Source organism: Cinclus cinclus, chromosome 2 (genome assembly GCF_963662255.1).
Source record: "Cinclus cinclus chromosome 2, bCinCin1.1, whole genome shotgun sequence".
Classification (NCBI taxonomy): domain Eukaryota; kingdom Metazoa; phylum Chordata; class Aves; order Passeriformes; family Cinclidae; genus Cinclus; species Cinclus cinclus.
Window position 1 is genome coordinate 52115343 of NC_085047.1, and position 25436 is coordinate 52140778.

The 25436-nt window shown below is 35.5% G+C and overlaps 1 protein-coding gene across 4 annotated transcripts in view; it reads left to right on the forward strand.

The window, feature by feature from the left end:
• The window catches only part of NBEA (neurobeachin), a 448312-nt gene that overhangs the window by 385134 nt on the left and 37742 nt on the right, over positions 1–25436 (forward strand). For all 4 annotated transcript variants that reach the window (XM_062487643.1, XM_062487641.1, XM_062487644.1 and 1 more), the window contains 3 exons: positions 114–233; positions 10940–11092; positions 21333–21500. In XM_062487643.1, coding sequence (XP_062343627.1) covers positions 114–233; positions 10940–11092; positions 21333–21500 — 441 coding nt within the window. The remainder of the gene's footprint in view (positions 1–113; positions 234–10939; positions 11093–21332; positions 21501–25436) is intronic.

Below are 25436 nucleotides of genomic sequence, written 5' to 3' on the forward strand. Positions count from 1 at the left end.
CCTTGCCTTTATGAAGTATTTTGAGCTGCAAAAGGCTTTTGGATTTTGACAGAAACCTGCTGCATGAGTCCTTGTACTGTTTTCTTAATGTGTCGTAATTTCATTAACTACAGGAGCCCTTTACAACATTCTTTCTAAATGCAAATGATGGCAAGTTTGACCACCCAGATCGAACCTTCTCTTCAGTGGCCAGGTCCTGGAGGAACAGCCAAAGAGATACCTCAGATGTGAAGGTAACATATATGTTACATGAATGGATAGATATAAAATTTCATTATGGTATTTTTTATGTAAACATAAAGAAGGTGCTGTGTTGTATTTATATTTACATAAATCTAATTTCTTTATATTCAGTACACTTGCTATAATGTAAATTAATAGATGCTAATAAAGTTTATTGTTCTAACACAAACAAAGATTCTTTGAAGTTGAGTGGACAAAAGGTTTTTGTTTTTTTTTTTTTTTTATTTTAGAGAAAAACAGCCTAACTGATCTAATTTAGATCAGATAATCAGGAGATGGAGAAAAGCTCAATAAATTGTTCTTTCCTGCTGTTAACTTAATATTTGGCCCACTCCATAAAACACAGCAGGAATTGGATTTGACCTTAAAGTGTCATATTGTTATAGCTTGCCTAGCACTGGGTTTGCATCGCCTGGGGCAATTAATAAAGCATTAATGACAAGACGCATTTAAAATGTTGGCTTTTCTGTACAGCTTTAGCTTTTACTTGAATGTGCCTGGGGATATTATGCAACAATACACATTAGATTAAAACAACTTCTACACTATATACGGAAACAGCCAGAGAGCAGGGTGATTTTACTGCTGTTATTCCTTACCTTTGTATTTACCTTGTTAAATACAAAGGGTTATTGCTCACAGACATGGGACCTAATCAGAAGGAAACAAAAAATCTAGCAATATTTTGAATAGTATGGTCCATTCTTGATTCTCATTTTCTAGTAATAAAAATTTTCACTATAAAAATTACTCTTAAAAAAATAAATTACAGTGAATATGTTTCTCATCTATTTATATGCTACCACTCATATTAGAAAATGATAAGTTGAAGGTCATATTGCCATTACATTTTTGACTTGTCTTGGCAAGGAAAAAAAAAATGTAAATTTGTTGATTTATTTTTATTCCAGAGCTCCTGTTTGCATAAGTATTCCAGCAGTCTCAGAAGAAATAAACCATGTTGTTATTATTCAGTTACTAGTTAGAATAACTAATTGCAAACTGTAGGGTCATCCTAACATGTGAGAAAATGCTTTTTGAAGAAATCAACCTCAACCTCCTATAAACCATTTTATGCTTATTCACGCTCCTCTGGAAGTCAATAGTTTTTTAAGTACCATCACTCTTAGCCTTTTCAGAAAAACAAAGGAAATTTACAAATTTGGAAGCAACTTGAGGTAATATCTACTATATTTGATATATCTTCAAGGTGCTGATATTTTGATTTTTATTTTTCAATGAAATCTGGTTCTCCTGGAATTCCATTAGAATATCTGGGAAAGTGACTTCCTAGGAGTGGGGCTCAAATAAAGGATAAGAGCCTTAAACTGAGAAATAAGGGAAGACAGTTGGAAGTGACTGTAATCTTCTTGTCTGGCTTTAGTACACAGGAGGAGAGCAGTTAAATACATCAAGGCATTGAGAAAGATAAAGGAATATCTGTGGACAGACGGAGAGATGGTATTCAAGTGGGGTGTGTAATTAGTGAAAGGATTGCTCCTAAACTAGCAACCAAATGAGTTATCAGTAAAACAATTAGCTGAAATGTTTGTCTGAAAATACCAGGAATCTTGTGAACCAAGTGGGATAATTTAAAGTGCTGCTGCCAGCCATTGCAAGGATGAAGGAATTAAGGATTACAGCTGCATTGCAAAATGTACTTGTATTAAAAAACCCCAACTTATCAAAATAAAACAAGTATTAAGAAGATGCTCAGAACCAGATGCCTTCAGAAAAGGAAGGCAAAAGGTAAAAAAATGAAGAAGCTATGTTCTTTAATGCCACTGAATATAAAAAAGGGAATTTGGGATAGCAGGTAAAATAGTAAAAATTAAGGGTCAGAATTTTTCTAGGGGAAAGACGGTAAAACAATGTCTTCCAGAATACATTTGGCAGTCTACTATAGAGCCCCCGAAACAGATTTATACATATATACACATTTCGGTTCTGCCATTAGAAAGAGAAATACTACTTGGAGCTAAGTCATTACAGAAAATCTAATATGTGAATAACAGATGAGGTATGTTAGCCAATAAATGTTTTCTCCAGATAATCCCTGACCTGTCTGTTCAGGGATACATTAGGGATTAAATATGCTGTTTAAAATAGGAGTTTCTTAATTAATGAAGATACAAGGAAGATGGGTTTAGAAAATAACACTGAATTGATTTATTTTCATTTGATACAGCTCAAGATGCAAATAGATGAATAAAAGCAGATTCAAAAATGCACTGAATCTTTAAGCAATAGTAAAACAAATAGAAAACATTCATAAATTATCATGTTCATAAATGATCATAAAACATTCATAAATTATTTTATAAGAAAAAAAATACTCCTTTCCTAACAAGAAAGAAACTAGGAGAGATTTTATACCAGCATTCAATCTATTGCATTACCAAAATAATTTATTGTATATTAATACAAATCTTCAATAACCTAAGGAAAATGTGTCAACACACTTCTATTGTATCTTCAGTTTAAGAAGGAAACTTTAAGATCAACGGGATGGCACAAAGCTCTTCATGATACCAAAGGTTTATCCTTAGGTTGTAATAACTAGAATAGCTCATGGAATCTATTGTTCACCTGAAACGGTCTGATTAGTCATTATTCAGAGCTATTATGTTCACAGAGAACTTATGTTATTGTTTTTTTTTCCTTTTCCTTGTCCAGTTTTTAGTATGAATTCTTGATGGATAAAGCAAACGCTTAGTGCTTTCTTTGCTGGAAACCATCAAGTGTAAGGTATACCTAAACTGAAGTTAGCCACAAGAACAAAAAACGTGTTTTAGGATCTGGATACAGGTATAAAAATGTGTGTATGTGTGGGGTAATCAATGTCTAAAGTGGAGACACATAAATGCTATTAAATATGCAAACATATGAAAGGGAGAAATATTTGTCAAGGAACAAAGAGGTAAACCTCAGAGGAAAAGGCTCAGAGTGGAAATATGCTAATTTAAGCAAGAGAGTATGAAGAGTTAGGGTGAAATTGAGTATTCTCTAAGTTTGGATATCCCCACAAAGGGAAGTAGCAAATTCCTTATTTGTAAAACTTTTTATTTTTTTTTCTTTCAAAGTAGACCGGCAAAGTACTGGCAAGGCACTTTGATTTGCAGAGTCTGTGTTTCTTAGTAATCAATCAAGAATGAGTGTAGCAGCTAATTGTTGCTGTTTGTTACTTAAGATCTTAATGAACTTAATTTCTCAACGCTGTTACATCAGGGCCAGCGTCTCCCTGAGGCTTTGAAGTTCATTCTGCAAAATGATAGGGAAATGAACTATTATTAATACTACAAATAGCTCCTTTATTCAGATTAGTTGTGCTGCTGTTTAGAATGCCTTGCAAGCCTTTCAAACATTTTAATCAAGATTTCAGGGACTTGAAAAGCAGTGAGATTTTGGGAACTACTAAGAAACGCCCTCAAAATTTCTGCCCATTTTTGTAACTCTCCTAAGAGCAGCATCCACTGTCTTGCACAACAGAAAAGCTTCAGCTCTGAGAGCGTGAATAATTCAAAAACTACTGGTCAGCTGTCTGGTAACTTCTAGTATTTATCTAGTAGTCCTATTAGAAGGTAGAGAGTGTGCAGAAGAAGTGTACAGGTTGTGTGTGAGTACAGAATCTGATGGCATGCTCTTTGTTGAAATTTTCTCTATACTTGTGTAGCTTCTTCTGGCTCCACATGTAGCTATACATGGGGGAGGGGGCTTGGCAGTGTGGAATTCCTTGTGATATACATGCTGTAAATTCTTTTCCCGTCCTAAAGATTTTTTTTTAAATCTTTATAGTAAATATTTAGTGCGTGGAATACAGGCCATCCATCAAAGCAGAAAACTTTGAAAACTGTTAAGACTAGCAAGTGTTCATTATTCATATGTTCCTTATCATACATTTGAAATTCATCTGAGCTGCTTTAAGTACATTTATCTCTGATCTTACTAATCTCATTAATTATTGTGGCACAGGTTATGAAATAATTTTAAAACGGCATGTGTAATGAATTAATCTGACATTCTTCATTGCTGTGTGTTCTAAGATGGCCACAATTTTTGCTCTCAAGTACTGAATTAAACAATTCTATGAATTATCTTTATTCTTTATTTACAAGGTCTACTTTAAAAAATTAAGAAAGTAAAATCTGGAGGTTTTTTTTCATCAGTTACTGTTTAAGAAAGAGGACTATGAGGTTCATTATTTTCAAGTGCTTCAGTTAAGTGCTGAAGTAGGTCAATTTGAACTAATGAACTGAGATTTTTAAGTACTGCAGCCACTTTCCACAACTGTTCTTTTGCAGCCTCAATGTTGTCTAAAAAATACATCAAAACCACTTTCACAGAATTCTGCATTAAAATTTAAAAACCAAATACCTGAAATTTGCAAAAGAACGTGTATTTCTTTAGGAAGCTACATTTCTGTGGGTCCAGCTCCTTTCCTCCCATGCTTGTGTCCTCCCTGGCATTCCCTCTCTGTTTCTCCCTTTCTTTTCCCTCCTTCCCTCTCCCCTTTGAATATGTGTAGTCTCTTCTGGAACTGAATTATTTCACACTGAGCTAATGAAAATAGAGCTGTGGCAGTAGTTTGATCAGCCTGAAAGCAGACTGTAATTCTGGCATCTCGAATTGTGGCAAAAAGTAGACCACCTTTGAAAAATGTAGTGTATGATAGATTATTGCTCAACAAAGGATTAAAGATTTACTTAGACCATTTTGTTCCTTACTCTCCGGTTGTTTTGGTTCATTTTCAAGAAACTCATTCACCTACAGTGGATGAAACGGAATTAATACAGTATGTGCTGTGTTAGAGTGGTAGCACACAAGGGAGAACCTGGATAACAGAGTTTATTTTATTGTGTCTCCCTTTATCAACATCGACCTTCTCTTGAGATAATCAGTACAAGCTGGAGGAAGAATGAGCGTTCACAGGGTGACCTTTGAGGAAGCAAGTCACCCGGAAATGACCATAACTTGGCCAGTCAGCTTGCACATTTTTTTCTTTCTAACCTCCCTTCCCACCGCCCCCCCCCACCCCCCCCTCCAGTTTTTGGTAACATTGACTTCCCCAGAACCTCCTGTTCAGACACTAATCTTTCCTAATACCTCTCTAACTCATTATATTACTTTTTGAATAGTCTATTTAGAAGTTAGAAAGGTAGGTCTGACAAAAAAAGTGCCTTGGTGTGAAATGGAGGAACTCATGACTGACTCATTGACTCAGTACTAGACTCTTGTGGAATTAATGGATGCCAGGGGAACAACCTTTTGGGAGGAAAAGAAAGAAATAAAGAAAAAGAAATGGAAGCTTTAAAACCTTGAAGTGAATTATACTAGAAAAGTGAAAACGTCTGGGTTGAATTTGATTTCATTGGGAGGCCATAAAATGGTATACCCTTAGCAAAACATATTAAACAGAAATGTCAGATTTGATGCAAGTGGTGTGCACTTATAATAGAGTTAATAGCAGTCCTCTATCACCTGAAGACATATTTTTAAAGTTTAATTTCTCGGCAGTTTGGATTTGTCACAGGCTTGTAAATTAGAAAATGCATTTGGGGGATGTTTTCTTATATGAAGACACAAGGCATATAATACTGTTAACTATACCTTGGGGTTTTAGTATAGCTATTAAAATAAACTAGAGATTGCATTTACAGACAAGAAATGTCTGTTATAATATTAATTTTACTCTTTTTTTATACATCCTTCAGTAGCTGTACTGCATCGTTCTTCATGTGAGAAGAGCCAAGCTTCTTGGGCGGTTTGAAAGGCAGCTGAGTATTAAATGATGGAAAGCTAACCTGTCTTATTAGAAGTGTGAATGAAAGGGGAGTAGAGGAGGTTACTAGCTGGTGAAATGCCAAGGACAACTAGATAGAAATTTCTGCAAATAGATTTAGATCACCAAAATCCCCATTTTTATTAACTCTTTGAACTCTAGATATTACTTGTGCTAAGAAATGACCCACGAGAAGGTAATGTATTCAGAAAGATTTATTTAGAACCTTTTGTTTTGGCAAGAGCAATGAAACCAATAACATTTACTGAATAGTGTGAGTTGACGTAAAATTATAGGTCAACTGAGTTGCATACAATAGTATATGCATTTAAAATGCTTAATTGGTATGTGAATATTTTTAAAATGACAGACTTTTAAAAGAACACTGTTATTCTGTGTCTTCTTTCTTTGCATCCCCTCATTTTATGCCTGCTAAATGATGTAACTTGTAGGGAAGCTGTTTTATGAGCTTGTTTGTTTGTTTTGATATTTTCCTTCATGTCTTGATTTGCACTGGCTAACACAATGTGTGTATTGTAGGAAATAAATATTTTGAGATTTGTGTTTCATGAACATTTTTAGCTTGAAACCTAAATTTCTCAAAGCAGCTTCAGACTAGCTTTTCTTTGCACAAATCTGGCTTTACATTTACCTTTTACCTCTACTTCCACTGAAGGTGGAATAAGAGTTTTAAGAAACCTCATATCAACTATTTTTTCTGTCAAGCAGAAAGGCGATTGGGAGACAGAAGATCCTTTGCGTCCTATCCCTTGAAGCAAATACTATCTCTGAGATACATTTTTTCCCCTGCTAATTTTTGAGCCTCCTTGCCCCTATCTTCAGGGTGAATTTAACAGTGACACTTCTGAAGTATGAAACTGGTGATTTGTAAAAAGCTATGTTGTATGACAAATTACACTCTGCTCTGAAATGAATGAAAAATAGCAGATGCTGTCAGAAAAGTATGCGATCTCCATTTCCAATGTAAAGACTACAAAGGTTGACAAAAACATTTATTTTGGCTTCTGTGTGATGAACATGTGACAAAATATGATATGGCCAAAGTAAATAAAGACGTGATTCAAATTATGGACTGTTTAGCAATAATTCTGCAAGCTGATTTGGGAAGGTTAGAGGAATACTTTGCATTTCTGTAACAAAAACAATGGAGCAATGCATCATTCTCCTTAATTTAGACTTTTAGGAGCTTGAAGGCTGTGAATCTGGTAAATAATGCTTTTCAAACATGTAATAAACAATGCAAAGTAAAAACAGTAATTTATTCTCTCTATCTGAGATGGGTTGATAGCTAGGATAAGCAAAAATTGACTTAGATTGCATAATGAAGGATTCAGGCCAGTTGTTAGGTAAAACTCCAGATGAAGAGCACTGACACCAGTTGATGGAAGAATTCTGGAATTGCTGTAACTCAAAATCTGGAACAGCAGGGTCAACAGATACCTTGCAGAATAGCTGTCATAGCTGAACCTCATCTGGAATGGAGGAATGGACATGGTCAGCTCTCCAAATATAACCCTGAAACAGCTGTTTATTTGAGGTATCTGTTTCCTGTCCATAACAGAAAAAAACACCAAAAGAGCGTCCCTCTAGTCATAATCTTTACTAGAATATGAACTGGCACATACTCATTTGTGAAACAAAAAAAATCCAAACTCTGGCTGAGAAAAATGTTAATAGGTTTTGAAAATAGCTCTAGCCTTTGCTAGTGTTATCTTTTCCTGCATTCTTTTGTACATTCTTGCAACTTTCAGTGGCTTCTTAGCTAAGACGATGCTCTCTGGGCCCCAGTTGTCATTTTATCTCCTCTGAGGTTCACTCCTGTCTGCTCCTTCCTTTTCCCAGAAACCTCCTGGGCTCCATCCTTGCTGCCTCACTGTCCTTGCTAATCCTTCCTCTCTCTGACTCTCTCAGTTTATACTTCTCTTAGTGAAACATGCTGGAGGGCCCTGGGGAAGAGAATATTTACCCTTCCATCCCCAGCCACTGCCTGCCGTTGGCATGAGATAGAAGAAATAGCTTCTTCAGTTTCTCAAAACAAAATAAACAGTGCACACATAAGAACAGAATTTCTATCATGCATCTCTAGCTTGGTTCTATTTTCTATGCTTCTAAGTAGCTAAATACATGAATCTTAAGTTTATACATACAGGGTGCCACAGGCTTTCATACTGCACCTGTGTTTTAGCATATTTTAAGTCATTCTCTAGAAATAAGAAGGGCATATATTTATCTGAGCTATTTTTAAGTACTGTGGCTTCTTAGTCTAAATAGTGGAGACAGCAAAATTACAAGAGGAATATCAAATGCTATGAAAGAAAATGGAATGGTTAATACAAATTATGGGAAATATGTAAGTATCTGGGAAAGGTCACATGCAACATGGCTCACATTTCAAGAAAAGGTTTAATTCATGCTAAATAGTACTCAAATAAGCAACATAATTCTAGGCTGCACTAAAATAACGTAGAGAGTGCTGAGACTATAACGTAGTGGGTTAATATTTTTTAAATACTATGTTTAGGGTTTTTTTTTTTTTACTTTGACTGAAAAGAAAAACCCAAAACAATTACCAGAAGATGTGTAACTGAAATGATTAGGATTCTAGGGAGAGTGTTATTTGAAGAGGATTTAGAAATCTGGCACTGGTTAATTTCCAGAGCACAGGAAAAAGACAGTTCAAGCTAAACATACACAACACAATAAATCTTATAAAGAAAGTTAATCACATACTTTTGTTTATTCTGTTTCTATTTATGTTTTCTGCTATACCAGACAAGGGAACATTAAATTACCCTGAAAGCAAAGAGCAACAAAGATAAACTTACTAAATAGAAATACCATTAAAAATACTCAGTGATTTAAATCCCTTTGTTTCAAGATACCCCTACAGCCAAAAGGTTAGTAGAATTCACTTAAACACTAGATGTGTCTCTGGGTAGCATAAATCTTTCATGTATGGTAGATGTAAAAGTCCACAGTTACATGCTATGACATTTAAAACTGAAAAAGGAAATTTAGCAAATAACTTTTCTTTAATGGAATCAGAATTGGTTGCTGTGACATCACAGGTTAGTATGCCACCACACTGAATAAAATTAATAGCAATCAAAACCAGTGGTATGTGCTTCAAGGCTGTTGTACAAAGTAGAAACAAACTTTGCTAACCTATTCCTTAATAAATTCTGTTTCATTTGAATATTGGCTTTAAGATTAACTCTGGCTTTTTGATGTTTCTGAGGTCCTCGTGAATTTTTCCCCTTTTTTAAGGCAATACTCTTAGTTTTTTAGTGATTTGTGTGGTAGCATATGTTAGGTTGTGAGTTCTGAGTTAGTGATTTGTTGAAATCCTGAAAGATTTCTGTATTGTTTTCTCCAGCTGTGAGGATCGTTCATTCTTCTTTGGGCTCCATTAGAAACAACCAAAGGGCTGTTTTTGGAACCTGAGATTTAGTGAATCATGTTTTGGGGGAAGGGGGGAAGACTTCTTTTAGAAATACTCTGAATAAATAAAAGGTGTATACAATAGAACTTAAGATAGGCATTAATAGAATATTTTTCTTTTAGCATTGTAGGATATTCAGGATTTCTTTTATTCTGGCTTTGCTCTAGCTGCTGTTTTATTATGTACTGTGTATAATAATTTTATTTTTTTTTCCTGTTTGGAATTGCGGCTTGCTTCATAATGAGTAATTCAGGTTCGGGTGTGTCTCACTTGGTTAATGTTTTATACTAGTTAGATACTGATTCGGTTTGCATTTTAGTCTAACCTATATTAGTATACTGTGATGTAAAGAAGTAATTAAATTACCTTCCTAAACATACTTAAAATTGCGATGAATGCACTTTTTTTTTTTAACTTAAATTTGAAAGGATGCTTTAACTGCTCTATTCTCTATGGAGCTGCAGATCAGATTTAATTAGATAAGTTTGTGTCTGCAGCGGGTTTTTTGTTTGCTTCGCATGTCTGCAGCTTTTGAAAGGACCACAAAGAGGCTCAGATTTCAGGTGCTGTGTCATCAGTTTTGATCATGTTACACAACTGAATGCCATAATGCTTTTAACAATGTAATTTGGTGAATTTACTCCATATCTGGATATAAGAGAAGAGATAGTGGGCTTTAAAGCTTTTTTGTTTCTATTGCAGTTCAATACTCAATGCTAAAATAACAGGAACAAATAGCAATATTCATTATGTAAAAATGGATTCCTGTTTGGCTATCCTGAAAATGGGGAAGAGCTTCACACTTTAAGTTACATATAATTTATTATATTTTGCAGTTGTTATCTTTCATATTTTAAGTATCATTTATATCTGCTTGAAGGATATTTGTTGTACTGATATTTTTCCCTCTGTGTATTCTTGAATTTTTATTACAGTAGAAAAACTTAATTCACCAAGTATTATTTTTCATTATATGGGTAATCAACTTATCACCTTTTCTTATGCAATTAAAAAATTAAAGAAAGTAAGATCAACACACTGTTATGTCTGCAAATTTTCCACTTTTACATGTTTTTGTTAAAGAGTAATTAAAAAATCAAATATATTTTCATATTGAAGGCTTAACATAAATTTTCTTGTACCTGCTATTCTGATTTATACCTGCTATTCTCCTTTACTCATACACACTGCCTTGACTAAAGTTGTGCTTTTTCATAAAAACAGGTATGGGAAGAACAAAGTTTGAGTATTTCATTTTGCAGAATACATTTGACTGTAAGTCAAAGAAAGTGGGTTATAAAATTTATTTAAAAAGGTGCAGAGAAACACACACACAAAAAAAAAACCAACCCCAGGAATGCTTTAATATGTTGCACAAGAGAGCTTGATTCTGGGAGCACCAATTAACATCTCTGTTAAATGTGAAGTCTCATTGTGTGTTTTCTCCCCGCTAGGAGTTAATTCCAGAATTTTACTACCTACCCGAGATGTTTGTCAACAGTAATGGCTATAATCTAGGAATCAGGGAAGATGAAATTGTTGTGAATGATGTTGATCTCCCTCCGTGGGCCAAGAAGCCTGAAGACTTTGTCCGTATCAACAGGATGGTAAGCTGTACTTTTAATTTAGTCTAAGCGGTTCCGTATTTTGGCAAGCTAACCTAATTCTGTTTTTCATCTCTTTAGAACTAGGTTTAGAGAAATAAAATTAAAAAAAGTGAAGGAGAATTTGCATTCTGTCTTGCTTGACAGAACCCTTTATTTTATAGTAGATTTTCATTCCATGTGCCCAGATTATGGAAAGTTAAATTCAGTTATTTATTCTCTCATGAAAAAGCATCAGATGTGCATGCAATACAAGAGAGCCTGAAAAATTTATGTCTTTCCCTCCTCACCATCTTCTACATCAAAAAATAAAAGAATACTATAAATGCTGATGTCTTGCAAGGCATCTTGTAGTCATTATTCTCCTGAAGATATGCACTTCTTGTTCATCAGAGGTGAACTGGAAGTGTAGAAATGTGAACTTAAGCAAACAATGGCAGTCTTGAAGAAATTCTGCAAAAGAACTGCTGTGATGAAAATCATCATGAAACCTCTGAAATTAAAGCAGAAAGAGCACTTCTGGTGTATATTTGTTTTTTTAATTTTGATAGACAATTATTATTGATAAAGTTGATAAATGTGCATGCTTTTAATAATATTTAGGAACAGCAAGGTATATTCAGATGCTTTGGCCAGCTATATTTCAGTTCATGGGGTTTTTTTTCTGGAGATAGTTCTTCCTTAAAATGCATATTGCTTGTCTTTCTTAAAGAGTCAGGACTGTGATTTCAGTAAGCTTTGGTTTCCATACAGTTGCAGAACTGTTCAGATTATGCATTATTCCCGATAGTGCTGTTGCAGTAGCATTGCAAATCTAGCTGTGTTGGTTTGTTGTTTTTTTTTTTTTCCTGATCAGTTTGGTGATTTAATTTTAGGAACTGTCTATTTAAAGAAAATTGTTCTTTGGGAGATGATAGAAAAAAATAGCACTATGAAGTTCAAGAGTAGAAGAATATTATAAAAACAAACCTATTCCTAGATACAGATAATTTAGAAGTGTCCTCCATTTAGAAGAATAAGTAGTTTGACATATGCACAACAGTCTCCTAAGGAAGTGATGGCAACCTCATTACCTGAGACACGTGAAATGTACTACACAAACCAGGAGAAATATATTCTGTCGACAGATTAGTCTGTTATTGACAGGAAGAAGCTGGACATTTCTTGGCTGATGTCTCTTATACAGCATATATTGGAAGATTCTTTTTAAAAACTAAGTAATTGTCACAGCTGATGAAAATAAATTCAAGTGCAATTTTACTAGAAAAGAAGGAGGTGTACTGAAAGGATCACTGGATCCATTCGAATTCTCAAGTCTGGGATGTGCAGTCACAGGTTGGTGTCTCTAGAGTGGCTGTGTTGCTGCACAGAGCCCTTTTTTGGGTTGTAGTTGTGGCTAAATCCAAACTGAGCCCAGGCATAAGCACACTAAAGTTGACTTAGAGGTTTAGTTGTGACATCTAAAGGAACAGTGGTGTGATTCCTTGGTGAAAATGGAGAAGCAAGCTGCCACCTATTGGGGATATAATGAGAGATGTATATTAAGGACTCCCATTCTTAAATTTTGTAAAGAATCTTCCTTTTATCTTAAATTGCATTTTATTAATATTTTCTTTCCACAATGTTGGAAATATTGCTAGGAGGATAAAAGGCACTATGTGATGAGAAATCACCTGAAAAAAAAAAGCTTAAGCTTTAGGTTTTTAATTTCCGTTGTGTGATTCCTGTTTTTTTAGAAAGTAGCATAGCAGCTCTTCACAGAAAAAGTTTTGTGCTGTTGAAGAAAACAGCTGCTTACACAAATTTAGAGTATAACATTTAGGCCTCCTTAGAGCTTCAGGACTTGATAGTGAGGTAATGACTGATTCCACATATGTGTAAGTATGCTCAGATTGCCAGGAGATAGACAAACTGATGTTAAGACTAGAGCAGTATCATAACAACAGGCTTCAAATAATTGAGTAGTTTGCAGATTCTAAAATCACAAATTATCACCCGTTTGTATCAGACCCTTCCTCTACTGTTTTCCAGTCCTCCTCTCACAGACGTGAGTATTATGCCACTCTTGTACAGTTTTGCCAGGAGGCACTTTCTGCATAGACTTAATTCACCCCAACATCTACTTTTAACAAGAACATGATCAGTAGCTAAAATTCATCTCTACACAGATACATGCTATCTTCAACTGAGCAGTCAGGAAACTTGCAAATGATAATAAAGTTAGGAACTGCCTACAAAACAGGAGAAAGAGGCATAGATTTATTTGAATTAGATGCAGAAAATAGACTGAAAATCACCTTGGGAGGAAAGAATTGAAGATAATAAGAAGCAGAAGTATGGAAATAAAAATAGTGCTGAAAAATAGAGCAGTAGCAAGGTAGGGGTGACAATGAACAGCAATTAGATGAGATAAAACTCTGTAATTCTATATCCACCAGAAGTAAGTGTATTTTGATGCCATCTATGGAGAATCATTACATCATGGAGGATGTAAACAGTTGTACCTATCTATAGTCCTTTTGAGACTGCACCTGGAATATTGAATTCACTTCTGGATGACTAGAAAACAGAAGCATTCACATTTGGATGGAGTTCAGAAGATAAAAGCAAAGTGAATAACATTGGGAGTTTAAAGAGCACGATATATGCATAGTATTCTACAAAGCTTATTATGAAGAGCAAGTAGCTAAAGAAGGATAATCCTTTTCATGAAAATGCAGATAGTATGTGTAGTAAGAAGTAATGGAATTATATTTTGAAAATGTAATAATTTGAATGTGTAAGAATTTTTCAGAAAAACTTCCTCAAGTAGGGTTTTATTAACACACACAACAAACTGCCAGTACCCTGTCTTTTTGGTCACTAGAATGAAACTGGTCAAGGGAACAAATACAAAAGGATTGGAAAGTTTGACATTCCCTACCTAATGTCTGATTCCATCATTTGAACCGGCCAGCAGATGTATTATTCAGTTAGGTCATCCCCAGGCCAGGCTTTGGCTGTTATACAAGAATTTATCTTGCAGGAAAAAAAAAAAATAAACTGGGTGTGATGCTGACATGTAAAACACAGCAAGCTTGTGCAAGCCTGGAATTTCTACAGCAACTTAGCAAAGCAAGTAGAGAATATGTTTACAGAAAACTAAGGATTATTTCCAGTAAGGGTTATCCTGATCTCTTATCTAATAAAATCAGGAGTACTAATTTCATTTCAGTGGGAAAAATCCTATGTGGAAGTGCATAACATACAGTGGGACCTTTTTTTCCCTAGCTCATGCTGTTTTCTTCTCTTCATGTTGACTTTTCTTTTGTGCTTTTCGCAGGCATATATTATGTGTAAATGTACATGGGAGTAAATACAAATCCTTATATACTACTTACACATTTATGAATGTAAGCATTTTCTTTAAATAACAGCAAGAATTCCATCATTCCATCCTGATACCAAAGACAACAGAACAGCCTAGGACACATCACAGAGGCACAGTGCCATAAATCAGCACAATTTAACCAATTGGTTAACAAGCTTTACTAAAATTCTGTGCAAATGAATAAATAGCAGGCAGGTGTTTTGTATTGTATAATTTGATTGTTCAGCTGGTTGTTTAACACTTCAAACTAAACTCCAAAGTGGAAGTGGAAATGGTTTTCCATCAAAAGAGATTCCTTTAAACTTGTGAAAATTATGCTTATCATAAGGACTGGAAAAGACAGTCGAGTTGCTTTTGTATACATCAGGGATTGTCGTAGTAGTTTTATTTATCCATACAAAGCTAGACTGATTACTATGGAGTTACTCATGAAACATTAATAAAGCTCTATGTTCAATGCTAACATGATTATGGTCTGACCTCAGCAATGGTACAAAGGACAGAGGCAGAAAGTGTCCCTGATAACATTACCCTAATGCTGGGCTCATCAATCATAATCTCCCAGTTTACCAGGGGAAAAAAAAATATCCACACATAAAACCTTCCACAGATGTGCATCTGTAGTCCTACTCAGCCTCTCAGTCCCCACAGACTCAGAGCAGTCCAAGAGCCAGAAATAGAACAGACTCAGTCAGTAAGTCAAGCATGTTAAATCAAGGCAGGGAACACCACTGTGAAACACTGAAGCACAGCTTTTATAATAAGCATTCTTTAGTTTTGAAACAAAAGATGCAAGATTGTGTGATTCAAAGTTAATTATAATGATATTTTAATTATAGCTTATGCACATATTAAATTACAAATTGCAGTGCTGAGTTAAATGTATTCACTGTAAATTATATTTTGAGAGACTAAATGATGTCTTGTTTTTGTTATACATATTTTGTTCCTATTACATAACTGTTACTAAGATTGAATTTTCTTTCTGTCTCTGAAATGATTTATTTGCACTGCTCTGCTGCCAACTGCATTTTTGTACTGTTCCCTGGCTATTCAGAAGCATGCATAGTATTTCATAATTAAAAAGTGTCTTGAATAGTCATTAGAAATATCTAGCATGAAATCTCTGTGCCATGAGAATCTGGAAGATCTTTTCCTCCTCACCATTCAACAGCAGTTGACATTTCTTTTCTACCAGATAAGCAGTAGATAAGACTTGATATTGCTTCCTCAAAAGTAGCTTTGATTTTATTTTATGTATTGCTAAGGTTATGCAATTAAAACTTATTCTGGCAAAAGGGGTTTCAATCTACTTCAGATTTTTCAATCACTTTTAGCAGTGTTGTATGAGGTACTTCTATGTCACTTCTATCAAAATATTACTTTGCTTAAAAGAACATAACTAATCTCAGATAGCAGTATTGCCTGAAATACTTTATGAGGAAAATCAAAGATTTGACTTTGACAGTCAGTGCAAAGAATAGTAACTGAGGAAGAAAAATATTTGGTGGAGACAATCTGCAATGACTGCAGAAGAGCATGGATATTGAGGGGAGAGGAGAGAAACCCAGATCACAGGATGAAAAGGCCAATGATCTGGTTTTGAGCAGATCTGTAAAATAAAATTGTCTCAGAATAATAATAAAATATCTTTATATATGACATATAATTTAATAGTAAGATGGAAAGCTTTTTGGAGAGAGAAACAGAATTTTGATATGGAGGGCAAGGCAGCAAGGCAGAAACTGCAGAAAGAGAAGATGCAACCATGGTCCAGACAAGTGGCAGCATGAGAGATTTTCACTTCTCTGGTGACAAAAAATACCTGGATAGCATATTTTATGAACCCAGAACTTCTGATATTTTACACAGCACATAGTCTGTATTGCATGAAAACCACTGCCTCCTACTGATATGCCTGTGAAAAATACTTACAAAATCAAATTAGAATGAGCATAGGGGAAAGTGTGCAGCATTCATAAAGGTCAGAAAAGAGCTATAGTAAGAAGTAATTTGGTTTATAATAACTTTATTTAGTTTTAACATCAACTTGCTAATATCTCTTTCTATTTTACTGCAGCTACAGGTCAAATTTTCAGCCTGTGGGACGTGTGCATACACTTGCCTGCAAACATGCAAACACCACAAAGTGTGTATACACGAGATGTATAATAATCCTTGCAATTTTCCTATTAGCAATAAAAGTCACTCCACTGGAAACAATAACATGGTAAACACCTTCCTTAAAACAAAACCCATGAAAAAACTTGACTGGAATGTTGCAAGTTGAAAATGAAGCCCCAGTAATTATTCAAGCAAGTTCATTTTGGGAGTGCTTGAATAAAACTCTGTTTTGTGTACATTTTAATTATGATAGATAACAAAGTGGATGTTGGCTCATTTCTGTTTAACTTTAAGGATCTTTAAAAACCATATTACATAATTACAAAAATATTACATAATTATATAAGTAATAATTATTACTAAAACAAAAAGATTCTATAGTTCATATTTAAAAATGCTAATAAAATTTAAGCCCTAAAAATAATTTAAATCCAAAGTGCTGATTTCTGTGGCTATCATGAGCCTATTTTAAGGCTATTATTGTTATCTTTTTCTGTATGTTTTTCCTACTGCACCTACAAATTATGTTTTAAACAGAAAATTCCCTCACCTTATTCCCTACTGAGGATTGCATATTCTTGAGAAACCAAGCAATGTACAGTTGGTTGACAGTGAACCACTCATGAATTTTCAGGAGGCACTTACATGGAGGGGGAGTAGCCTGTGCATTAAAGCAAATTAGGGAGAAGATTCTGCAAGTATCGCATGAGTAGCGTTGCAGAAGTACTTGGAAGAAACACCAGCAAACCAGGTCAGACCTGGTGCAAGAGGCTTTCCCCTGACTAAAATAAATCCAGATTATAAAGCCTTGACCTACTGAGGGCGAGGTGTGACTTTGTAGCATTTTGGTGGCCCTTTCTTGATGGCACCTGTCCTGTTTTTCATGCCTGGTGCTGTGCCCCACAGGACACCCTAACTGGGAGGCCTTGGACATCACACAGCACCCATTTCATCCTGCAGCTGGAGGCTGTGCTGTGCTAAGGCCCATGAAGAGCTATTCTTCTTCACAGCTCTGACTCGCTTTCCACCTTCTACTCTGGTCCTTTCCCTAAATTCTACACTACACCAGTGTTACACCACACAGCTTCCACTCTTCTGAAATATGTAGTTCAAAATAATTATACTCCCTTGCTCTAAATTACATCTTTTTTTTTTTTTTCAAGAAACTAAGGTTCTTCCTCAAGGAATTAATGGCCATTATGCCTGTAAACATAGTACAATAAATCTGTTTAAATAATTGGAGAAAAAGACATGATATGCAGCTGTTAAAATGTAGAGAATTTAATAAGTTATTAAATAACTATTAATCCATGTGGAATAGAAGTTCTCCAAACCTGCTGGAGACAGTAACACCTTCGCTAGAATGACAAGCTACGGAGTAAGGGCTGCTCATGCAAGTAGAAACTGCCTTAGGGGAATATAAGATATGTGTTGAACTCTCTTAACTCTTCTAAATTGAAAGGTCAAAAAAGTGCAATCCCCCTCATGAGCAGGACTGACAAACCAGTAACAATGGATAAGGTACTCAAAGGTACTTTTTGCCTTAGTCTTCAATATCAACCTCTCTTCCCACACCTCTCTAGTGATTGGACTGCAAAATGGGGACTCAGGGAGCAAAGTCCCTTCCACTTTTAGAGGAGATCAAGTTTGTGGCCACCTAAGGAACTTATACATGCAGCTATGGCACCTGATGAGCTGTGTCCCAGAGTCCTGAGGGAATCAGCTAATCTAGCTCTCAAGCCACTCATGAAATATCAGGGCAGGTAGAAGTCCCTGGTGATTGGAAAAAGAACAACATTGCTCCCATTTTTAAAAAGGGTAGAAAGGAGGACCCTAGGAACTACTGACTGCTTCACCTCTATGCTTGGGAAGACCATGGAGCAGATCTTCCCAGAAGCTGTGCTAAGGCACATGGGGGGCAAGGAGGTGATCTGGGACAGCCAACACAGCTTCACCAAGGGAAAGTCCATCCTGACCAATGAAAGTGGCCTTCTGTGATGCAGTGACTGCATCAGTGGACAAGGGAAGGGTTGCCGGTGTCATCTGACTGGGCTTGCATAAGGCTTTTGCCAGTGGTCCCTTGCAACATCCTTCTCTCTGAATTGCTGAGAGATGGGTTTGATGGGTGGATAAGGTGGATAAGGAAGTGAATGAGCAGTTGCATCAGCTCAGTGTCCACACAGAGATCAGTGACAAGTGGTGGCCTGCACTGGGACCAGTACCATTTCATATCATCAACAATGACACAGACGGAAGGATTGAGTGCACCCTCAGCAGATTTGCAGATGGTACCAAGCTGAGTGGTGTGGTTGACACCTGAGGGCTGGGATATCATCCAGGGACCAGAACAAGTATGTAATGCAGCCCATGGGAATCTCATGAGGTTCAACAAGACCAAGTGTGTGTTGCTCCACCTGGGTCAGAGCAACCCCCATTATCCATGCAGGCTGGGGGATGAACAGGTAGAGAGCAGCCCTGCCAAGAAGGACTTGAGGGTGCTGGTGAATGAGAGACTGGACATGAGCCAATAAAGTCTGCCTGCAGGTTGGAAGACCAACGTCATCCTGGGCTGCATTACCAGCAGCATGAGCAGCAGGTTGAGGGAGGTGTTTCTGCCCTTCTGCTCTGCTCTGGAGAGACCCCACCTGGAGTGCTGCATCCAGCTCTGGGGTCCTCAGGAAGGACATGGACCTGTTGGAGTGGGTCCATAGTAGGGTCACAAAGATGACTGGGTTCTGTAGTATCTCTCCTATGAAGACAGGCTGAGAGAGCTGGGATTGTCCAGCCTTGAGAAGAGAAGACTCTGGGGAGACTTCATTGTGAGCTTTCAGTATTTAAAAGGGCCTATGAGAAAGACATGGGTAAACTTTTTAGCAGAACTTGTTGAGATATGGCAGAGGGTAATGGCTTTAAATGAAAAGAAGATAGATCAGACAATGTATAAGGAAGAAATTTTTTATAGTCAGGATGGTGAAACACTGGAACAAGTTGTCCAGAGATGTGATGAATGTCTCATCTCTGGGAACATTCAAGGTCAGACAGGACAAGGCTTTGAGCAACCTGAAGTAGTTGAAGATGTCCCTGTTCACTGTATTGGGGTTGGACTAAATGGCCTTTTAAGGTCCCTTCCAACTCAAACTGTCTAATGGTTCCATGTTTTTGTGATTCTAACAGCAGTGAGAGGATGTTAGATGAGAATAGTGTGCAATATGCTCATTTAGACCAAGGATCGATTTTTTTCTGATGTGCTGTCTTACCTTTGAGTAATCAAAGGTTCTGCTGATTTCCTGAAATGCTCTTAATGTTCTAGAAATAAAAATGCTAATTTTGACCAAGGAAATGCCTAATATTTTTTTATTAATTACATGTTGATAAATAAATAATATATACAGATCAAAAGAAACTTTAAATATGCAGAGTTCAGAATTTTGAGAGAATTCTTAGGGTGATTGCTCTAAATTGATTTGAGGTGGATGCTAGAAAGATAACTGGCTTTAAATTCTAAATTCTTAAAAAGCTTTATTGCATACAAAAACGACATTAAAAATTGAGCCTTTAAGAGTAAGGAAATGCTTTATTGGTTGTTGCTGTGGCAAACCTAATTTTATCCTTGTGTGCTAGCATCCTGCACTCTAACTGAGGTAAAAGTCCTATGGAAAAGATTACATGGAATGATGAAGTTGCTGACTGTATCATGTTGTACATGCACAGTACATTATAATTAAGGATATGACATTTTAAAATTATTTGTTAGGAGGCATGTTTTGAAACTACTATTAGTTTAATAGTATTTAGTATTAAGCAGTGTTAATGCTATTTTAATAATATTGCATATATGCATATGATGGCTTCTGATTTTGAAAAGGAAACAACAAAATTTTGTATGGTGGTCTGCAAAATTTCTTTATAGCTTTTTATGGTATGCTCAACTTAAGTCCTTGAAAACTGAGTTATGTGTTAACTCCTAAGCCTGAGCCTCCCCATCCATTTTCATCAGAGACAATAGTCACAGGTTTTGACAGAAGAGGGTCCAGTTTTCCACCAAAGCACAGAGAGTTCCTCTTCCATGAAAGCATTACAGGGAAAAATCTCTGAGGAATGGTTGCATGATGACCCAGGTGTGGTTTGCTTTGTCTGAGGCTATTCCTGCTTGTGGGATGGTGTGGAGGGGGCTGCTGCAAGTAAACAGGACATGGCATGGTACTAGAGTGCCTGATGATTAGTTCTGAAGCAGCCTCCTTTTGATGTAGATTAACAAAATTAATAATATTTTCCCAATGTTTATCAGCTTGTAAAATCTGAAATTTCCTCAGGAAGACATGAAGCTGTTCCTAGCTTGGAAGTGTTTGTGTTGAGTATTGGCACTGTGATAAAAACAATGGAGGAATTTCCAGTTTAGATTTAAGATATTTATAACTAGTTTGAGTTGGAAGACTGCTTTTTTTGAATTCTCTCTCCCATTTCCATCTCTTTTTTTTTTTTTTTTGACAAATTACCTAACCTACTTGGAAAGTCCAGAAATTTTTAAAATACTTGCAGGTAGGAGAAACCCAGTAGCTGAGAAGAAAATTAGCATGATACAAAGGTGGAGGAAAAAGAGAATATCTGTTTACTGTTCCTCTCAATAGAATAAGTTAAATTTTTTAATGTTTGAATGATTTCAAATATATCAAATAAGCCTGAAGAGAAAGTGTAATGATGCCCTCTATGTTTTCTCAGTTTCTTCCTAATCCTGAATTTCACTTGCAGGCCCTGGAAAGCGAGTTTGTATCATGTCAACTTCATCAGTGGATTGACCTTATATTTGGCTACAAGCAACGAGGACCAGAAGCTGTGCGTGCGCTCAACGTTTTCCACTACCTAACATATGAAGGCTCTGTGAACCTGGACAGTATCACTGATCCTGTCCTCAGGGAGGTAGGTGTTTACTGTCATTTCATACTAAAAACTGCTGTCATCTCACAAGAAGTGGTGTTTTTTCCATCTTTCACTGCTGAACAAAATGGATGTGTTTGAATTGATTCAGCATTCATGCCCCAGGTAATTTCAGAAGTAAGTATGAATAAACTAGCAATAAAACAAATGAACCTAGTAGATTTAATATTCAGTTATGGTGTAGGAAATTATAATGCAATGTATATTTCTTAATATAGTGTCTACTACGTTTTATAATTTACTTGTGTTAAGTTCACTTAGTACACTGAAAAACTAGAAAAAAACCCCTGCATCATAGTCATAGAGGAAAAAAAAAATCTAACCCATACAGTCAGATGATGGTGATGTTGGTGAGAAAGCATCTCAGAAAATATGTATTTTCTAGAGTGACTGTGGCAAATATTCAAATTACTTTTAATCACATAAAGTATAATCAAACTGTTACCAAAATAGAAAATGTTTTCTATTTGTTGTGCATTCAATTACTTATGTTTATATATATATATATATATGTGTATGAATGAAATATATGTATATATATATATATATATATATATATATATATATATATATATATTTGTAAATGCATACAAATTAGTGTTTTAAATTAATCAGTGAATTTAAAAGGAATTGTTCTAGATATCCTGGTAAGTTTCCTTTCAGTGACCATATTTTTTTTCACTAAGACGAATAATACCAATGATGGTTTTCTAGTACCTATTAATTTGCATGATGATTTTCTAGTACTATTCATTTGTTGGCTAAAACAACTGAGATTTGGTGAAAAGTGTGAAGAAGCAACAGCTGCTAGATGAGTACTGCTGTGATGAAGCTCTACACACAATCTTCCATTCCCCCAGATAGCTGCCATCTGCTGTATGCAAAACAGTAATAATGTACATTGCCAGGCAATGGGGTTTTGATTTTTAGTTTGTTTATTTGTTTGTTTCCAGTCTTGGAGACAGAAATCTACAGATTTCAGAAAGAATTAGATTCTGGAAAGTATTCATTCAGCTAACTACTGAGTTTTGTCAGGGGTTTTTTTTGTTTGTTCTTTTTTGTTTGTTTGTTTTGGTTTTGGTTTTTTGGTTTTTTTGTTTGTTTTGTTTTGTTTTTCCAAGCAGTGCATTGGTGCATTCTGTTACATTTGGTGATATTTTAGGAGCAGAACTAAAATATCACTCAGACCACAGGCTTCCTAGAAGTGGATATTCACTACGTGCTCTGCAAAGCTTAGATTTTTTAAACAGTTAATATTTGCTTCGTTTTAACACTGGCCAGAATTGCTTTGATTACCTCTGCCTCAAATATTTAATGTTGACATCTACATAACAGTTTTCTGGATTTAAAACTCTGAACATGAGAAGAGTCATGGTCTTCCAGAGATAAGAAGAAGGAATGCTTATTAAAGTATAAAACAGGTGTCAAGTACCATGAATACAAGGGATTTGCATGGCTTAGGGTCCTGATCTGCATGGTCAGGCTCCTATGTCTTGACTTTTAGGGTCTACTCCCACGGGGCAGCTGGTAGGATTGAGGTCTGTCTGTCTGTCTGTGCACCTTATCTAATATCTTATGGCATGATAAGGCTCTACAGCTCTCCTGGGGCTCTACGTGCATGCATAACTTGTCATCAGAAATTTAAGAAAATTCATGGAGATGTTTTTGTTCACTCACTTGTACATCTAACCCATGCCCTTTAAGTCAATAACATATAAACCTCTTCTTAGGTAATTTACACCCTGTAAATTTCTAAAAGCACAACTTAATCTTCATTGCAACAAGTTAGATTTATACATAAAAGTCATTGTTAACAATGAGAAGGCAAAATTACCAGAAAAAAACCTCCTCATTATTTTTGTTATACATCAATAATAAAATTGCATGCATTCATTTAAAAATAGTATGTTTTTTCCTCCAAGAGATCTCAGAATTGTTGATTTTTGGTTTGTCATAAGAAAGTTAAAAAATACTTTTAATTATTTTTTAATCAGAATTTACAGTACACATTTAAATATGGATAGATTTAGACCTGCTTTCTATTTTCCTGTGCTCTGTTTATGAAGCTAACAGATATTCTCTGGCCAGTAATAAAGCATTTGACATCTTGATGATATAGAGGACCAAGTACTTGATGGTCATGTTTTTGTTATGAATATATATGATGGGGTTTTTGCTTTTTTGTTGTTGTTCAATTTGTGCTTGTTTGGGTTAGTTTGACTTTATTTTGGGTTTTGGTAGATATTCCAGAAAATAAATTAAAAGTAAAAAGTTACTCTAAAGCCTTTGAAGACCCCTTGTAAATAAAGAAATTAATGATAAGAACACTAGCACCTTTAAAATATAGATAAAAATTGTTTATCATATTTTACAGTGGCAAGCGGTGCCATCTGCCATTTTAATTTAGAAACACTGCAATTTGGATTTAACTGTACCCTTCAGTTATCCCAGAAAATGCATCTCTCAGTATCCAAATGCTCTTGATGTTTATTTTGTAAATAAACTAAAACATAGTGGTCCTGTGTCACAGAAGATGGTGAATGTTCTCAATGCATGGCTGTAAAATAAGCCAATGAATACAACCTTATTGGCAGCAGCCATTATCAGCCCAGTGGACTCAAGTATGGCAGTAACTGTGGCCATAACTAATTTCATATTGAACTGAGTCCCACCTGAATCTATCCAGTGAAATAAGTCTCCAGATAAAAAGTACCCTCCCATTTATGTCTGAGCTGATTGAAAGATGTAATTTTAAAAAGTGGAGCCCTGTGACCTGTTATGCTATACCTTGGCCCTTTCACTTTCACCCTTTGCTTAGGCAAAAGCTTAACCACTAAAAAACGGTTCACTTAACCACTAAAAATGTGTTCTTAGCTTTCTGTGAAGAATATTAAAGTTACTTCTGTAGTCCTCTATCTACAAAAAAATATTCAGCAGTGGAACAACTGATCCCTGCCATTCCTTTCTCATATGCTTTGAGAGATCTCCAAGAAATCTCTACTGTTTAACATTGGAAAAAGGGCCATCCTATGTTATTGTTCTTTGCAGATCTATTTAATAGCAGATTTTCCATCTTTCTTTCTTCATTTTCCGTATAGAAAATTCCTACTGATAGAAGCCATAATACTGGGCGTTAAGTTTTAGATTACTTCAGTATATGAAATCACATGCATCTGTCCCTGTAATACCTCTCTGGCAACTTAAGATCTGCATTGGATGGGTAAAATAAATGGATTTCATTTCAACATACTCAATTTGAATTTTTCAAACAACTTCATAATTTCTGATACCACAAAAAATAATTGGTCACAATAATTTACCTCAAGTTGTTGCAAGGGCAACAGGAAAATCCTGATTTGCATGCCCCATGGAATAAAAATATATAATTGAATTTCATAGTTTCAATCTTTTATTATTAGAAATTGGTAAATTCTCCAGTTCTATCAGTTGTAATGCTCTCTTAGTGACACATTGCAAAATGATTTTCATATTGTAATGAGGAAAAAAAAATTGTGTAAAAAATAAAATTAAATAAAATAAAATAAACATTTTCCAGGCCCAAAATCCCTTTCTTTTTTTCCCCACTTCAACCTTTTTTAAAGTGAAAGCAGTGAGGTGGAAGCTAAAACTTGAACAGCTTAAGGATATTGATTCATTCTTACTTGACAGGTGGAATAATGGTTGCAGCACTAACCACAGCAATTACAGCATTAAAATGTCAAGAAATTAGAGGTCAGAATAACAGATAATTTTCTTCCTTTTGTCAGATTAAAAATTGACATTCTTTGACAGCACAGGATTTCTGGCTGAGAAAATTATGACAGCTTAACTCATCTTGTACTTGTAAGGCAGTAATTGATAATGAACTTTACCATGACAGTCTTCTCCTGTGGAGAAACATGACAGAACATCCCTGGT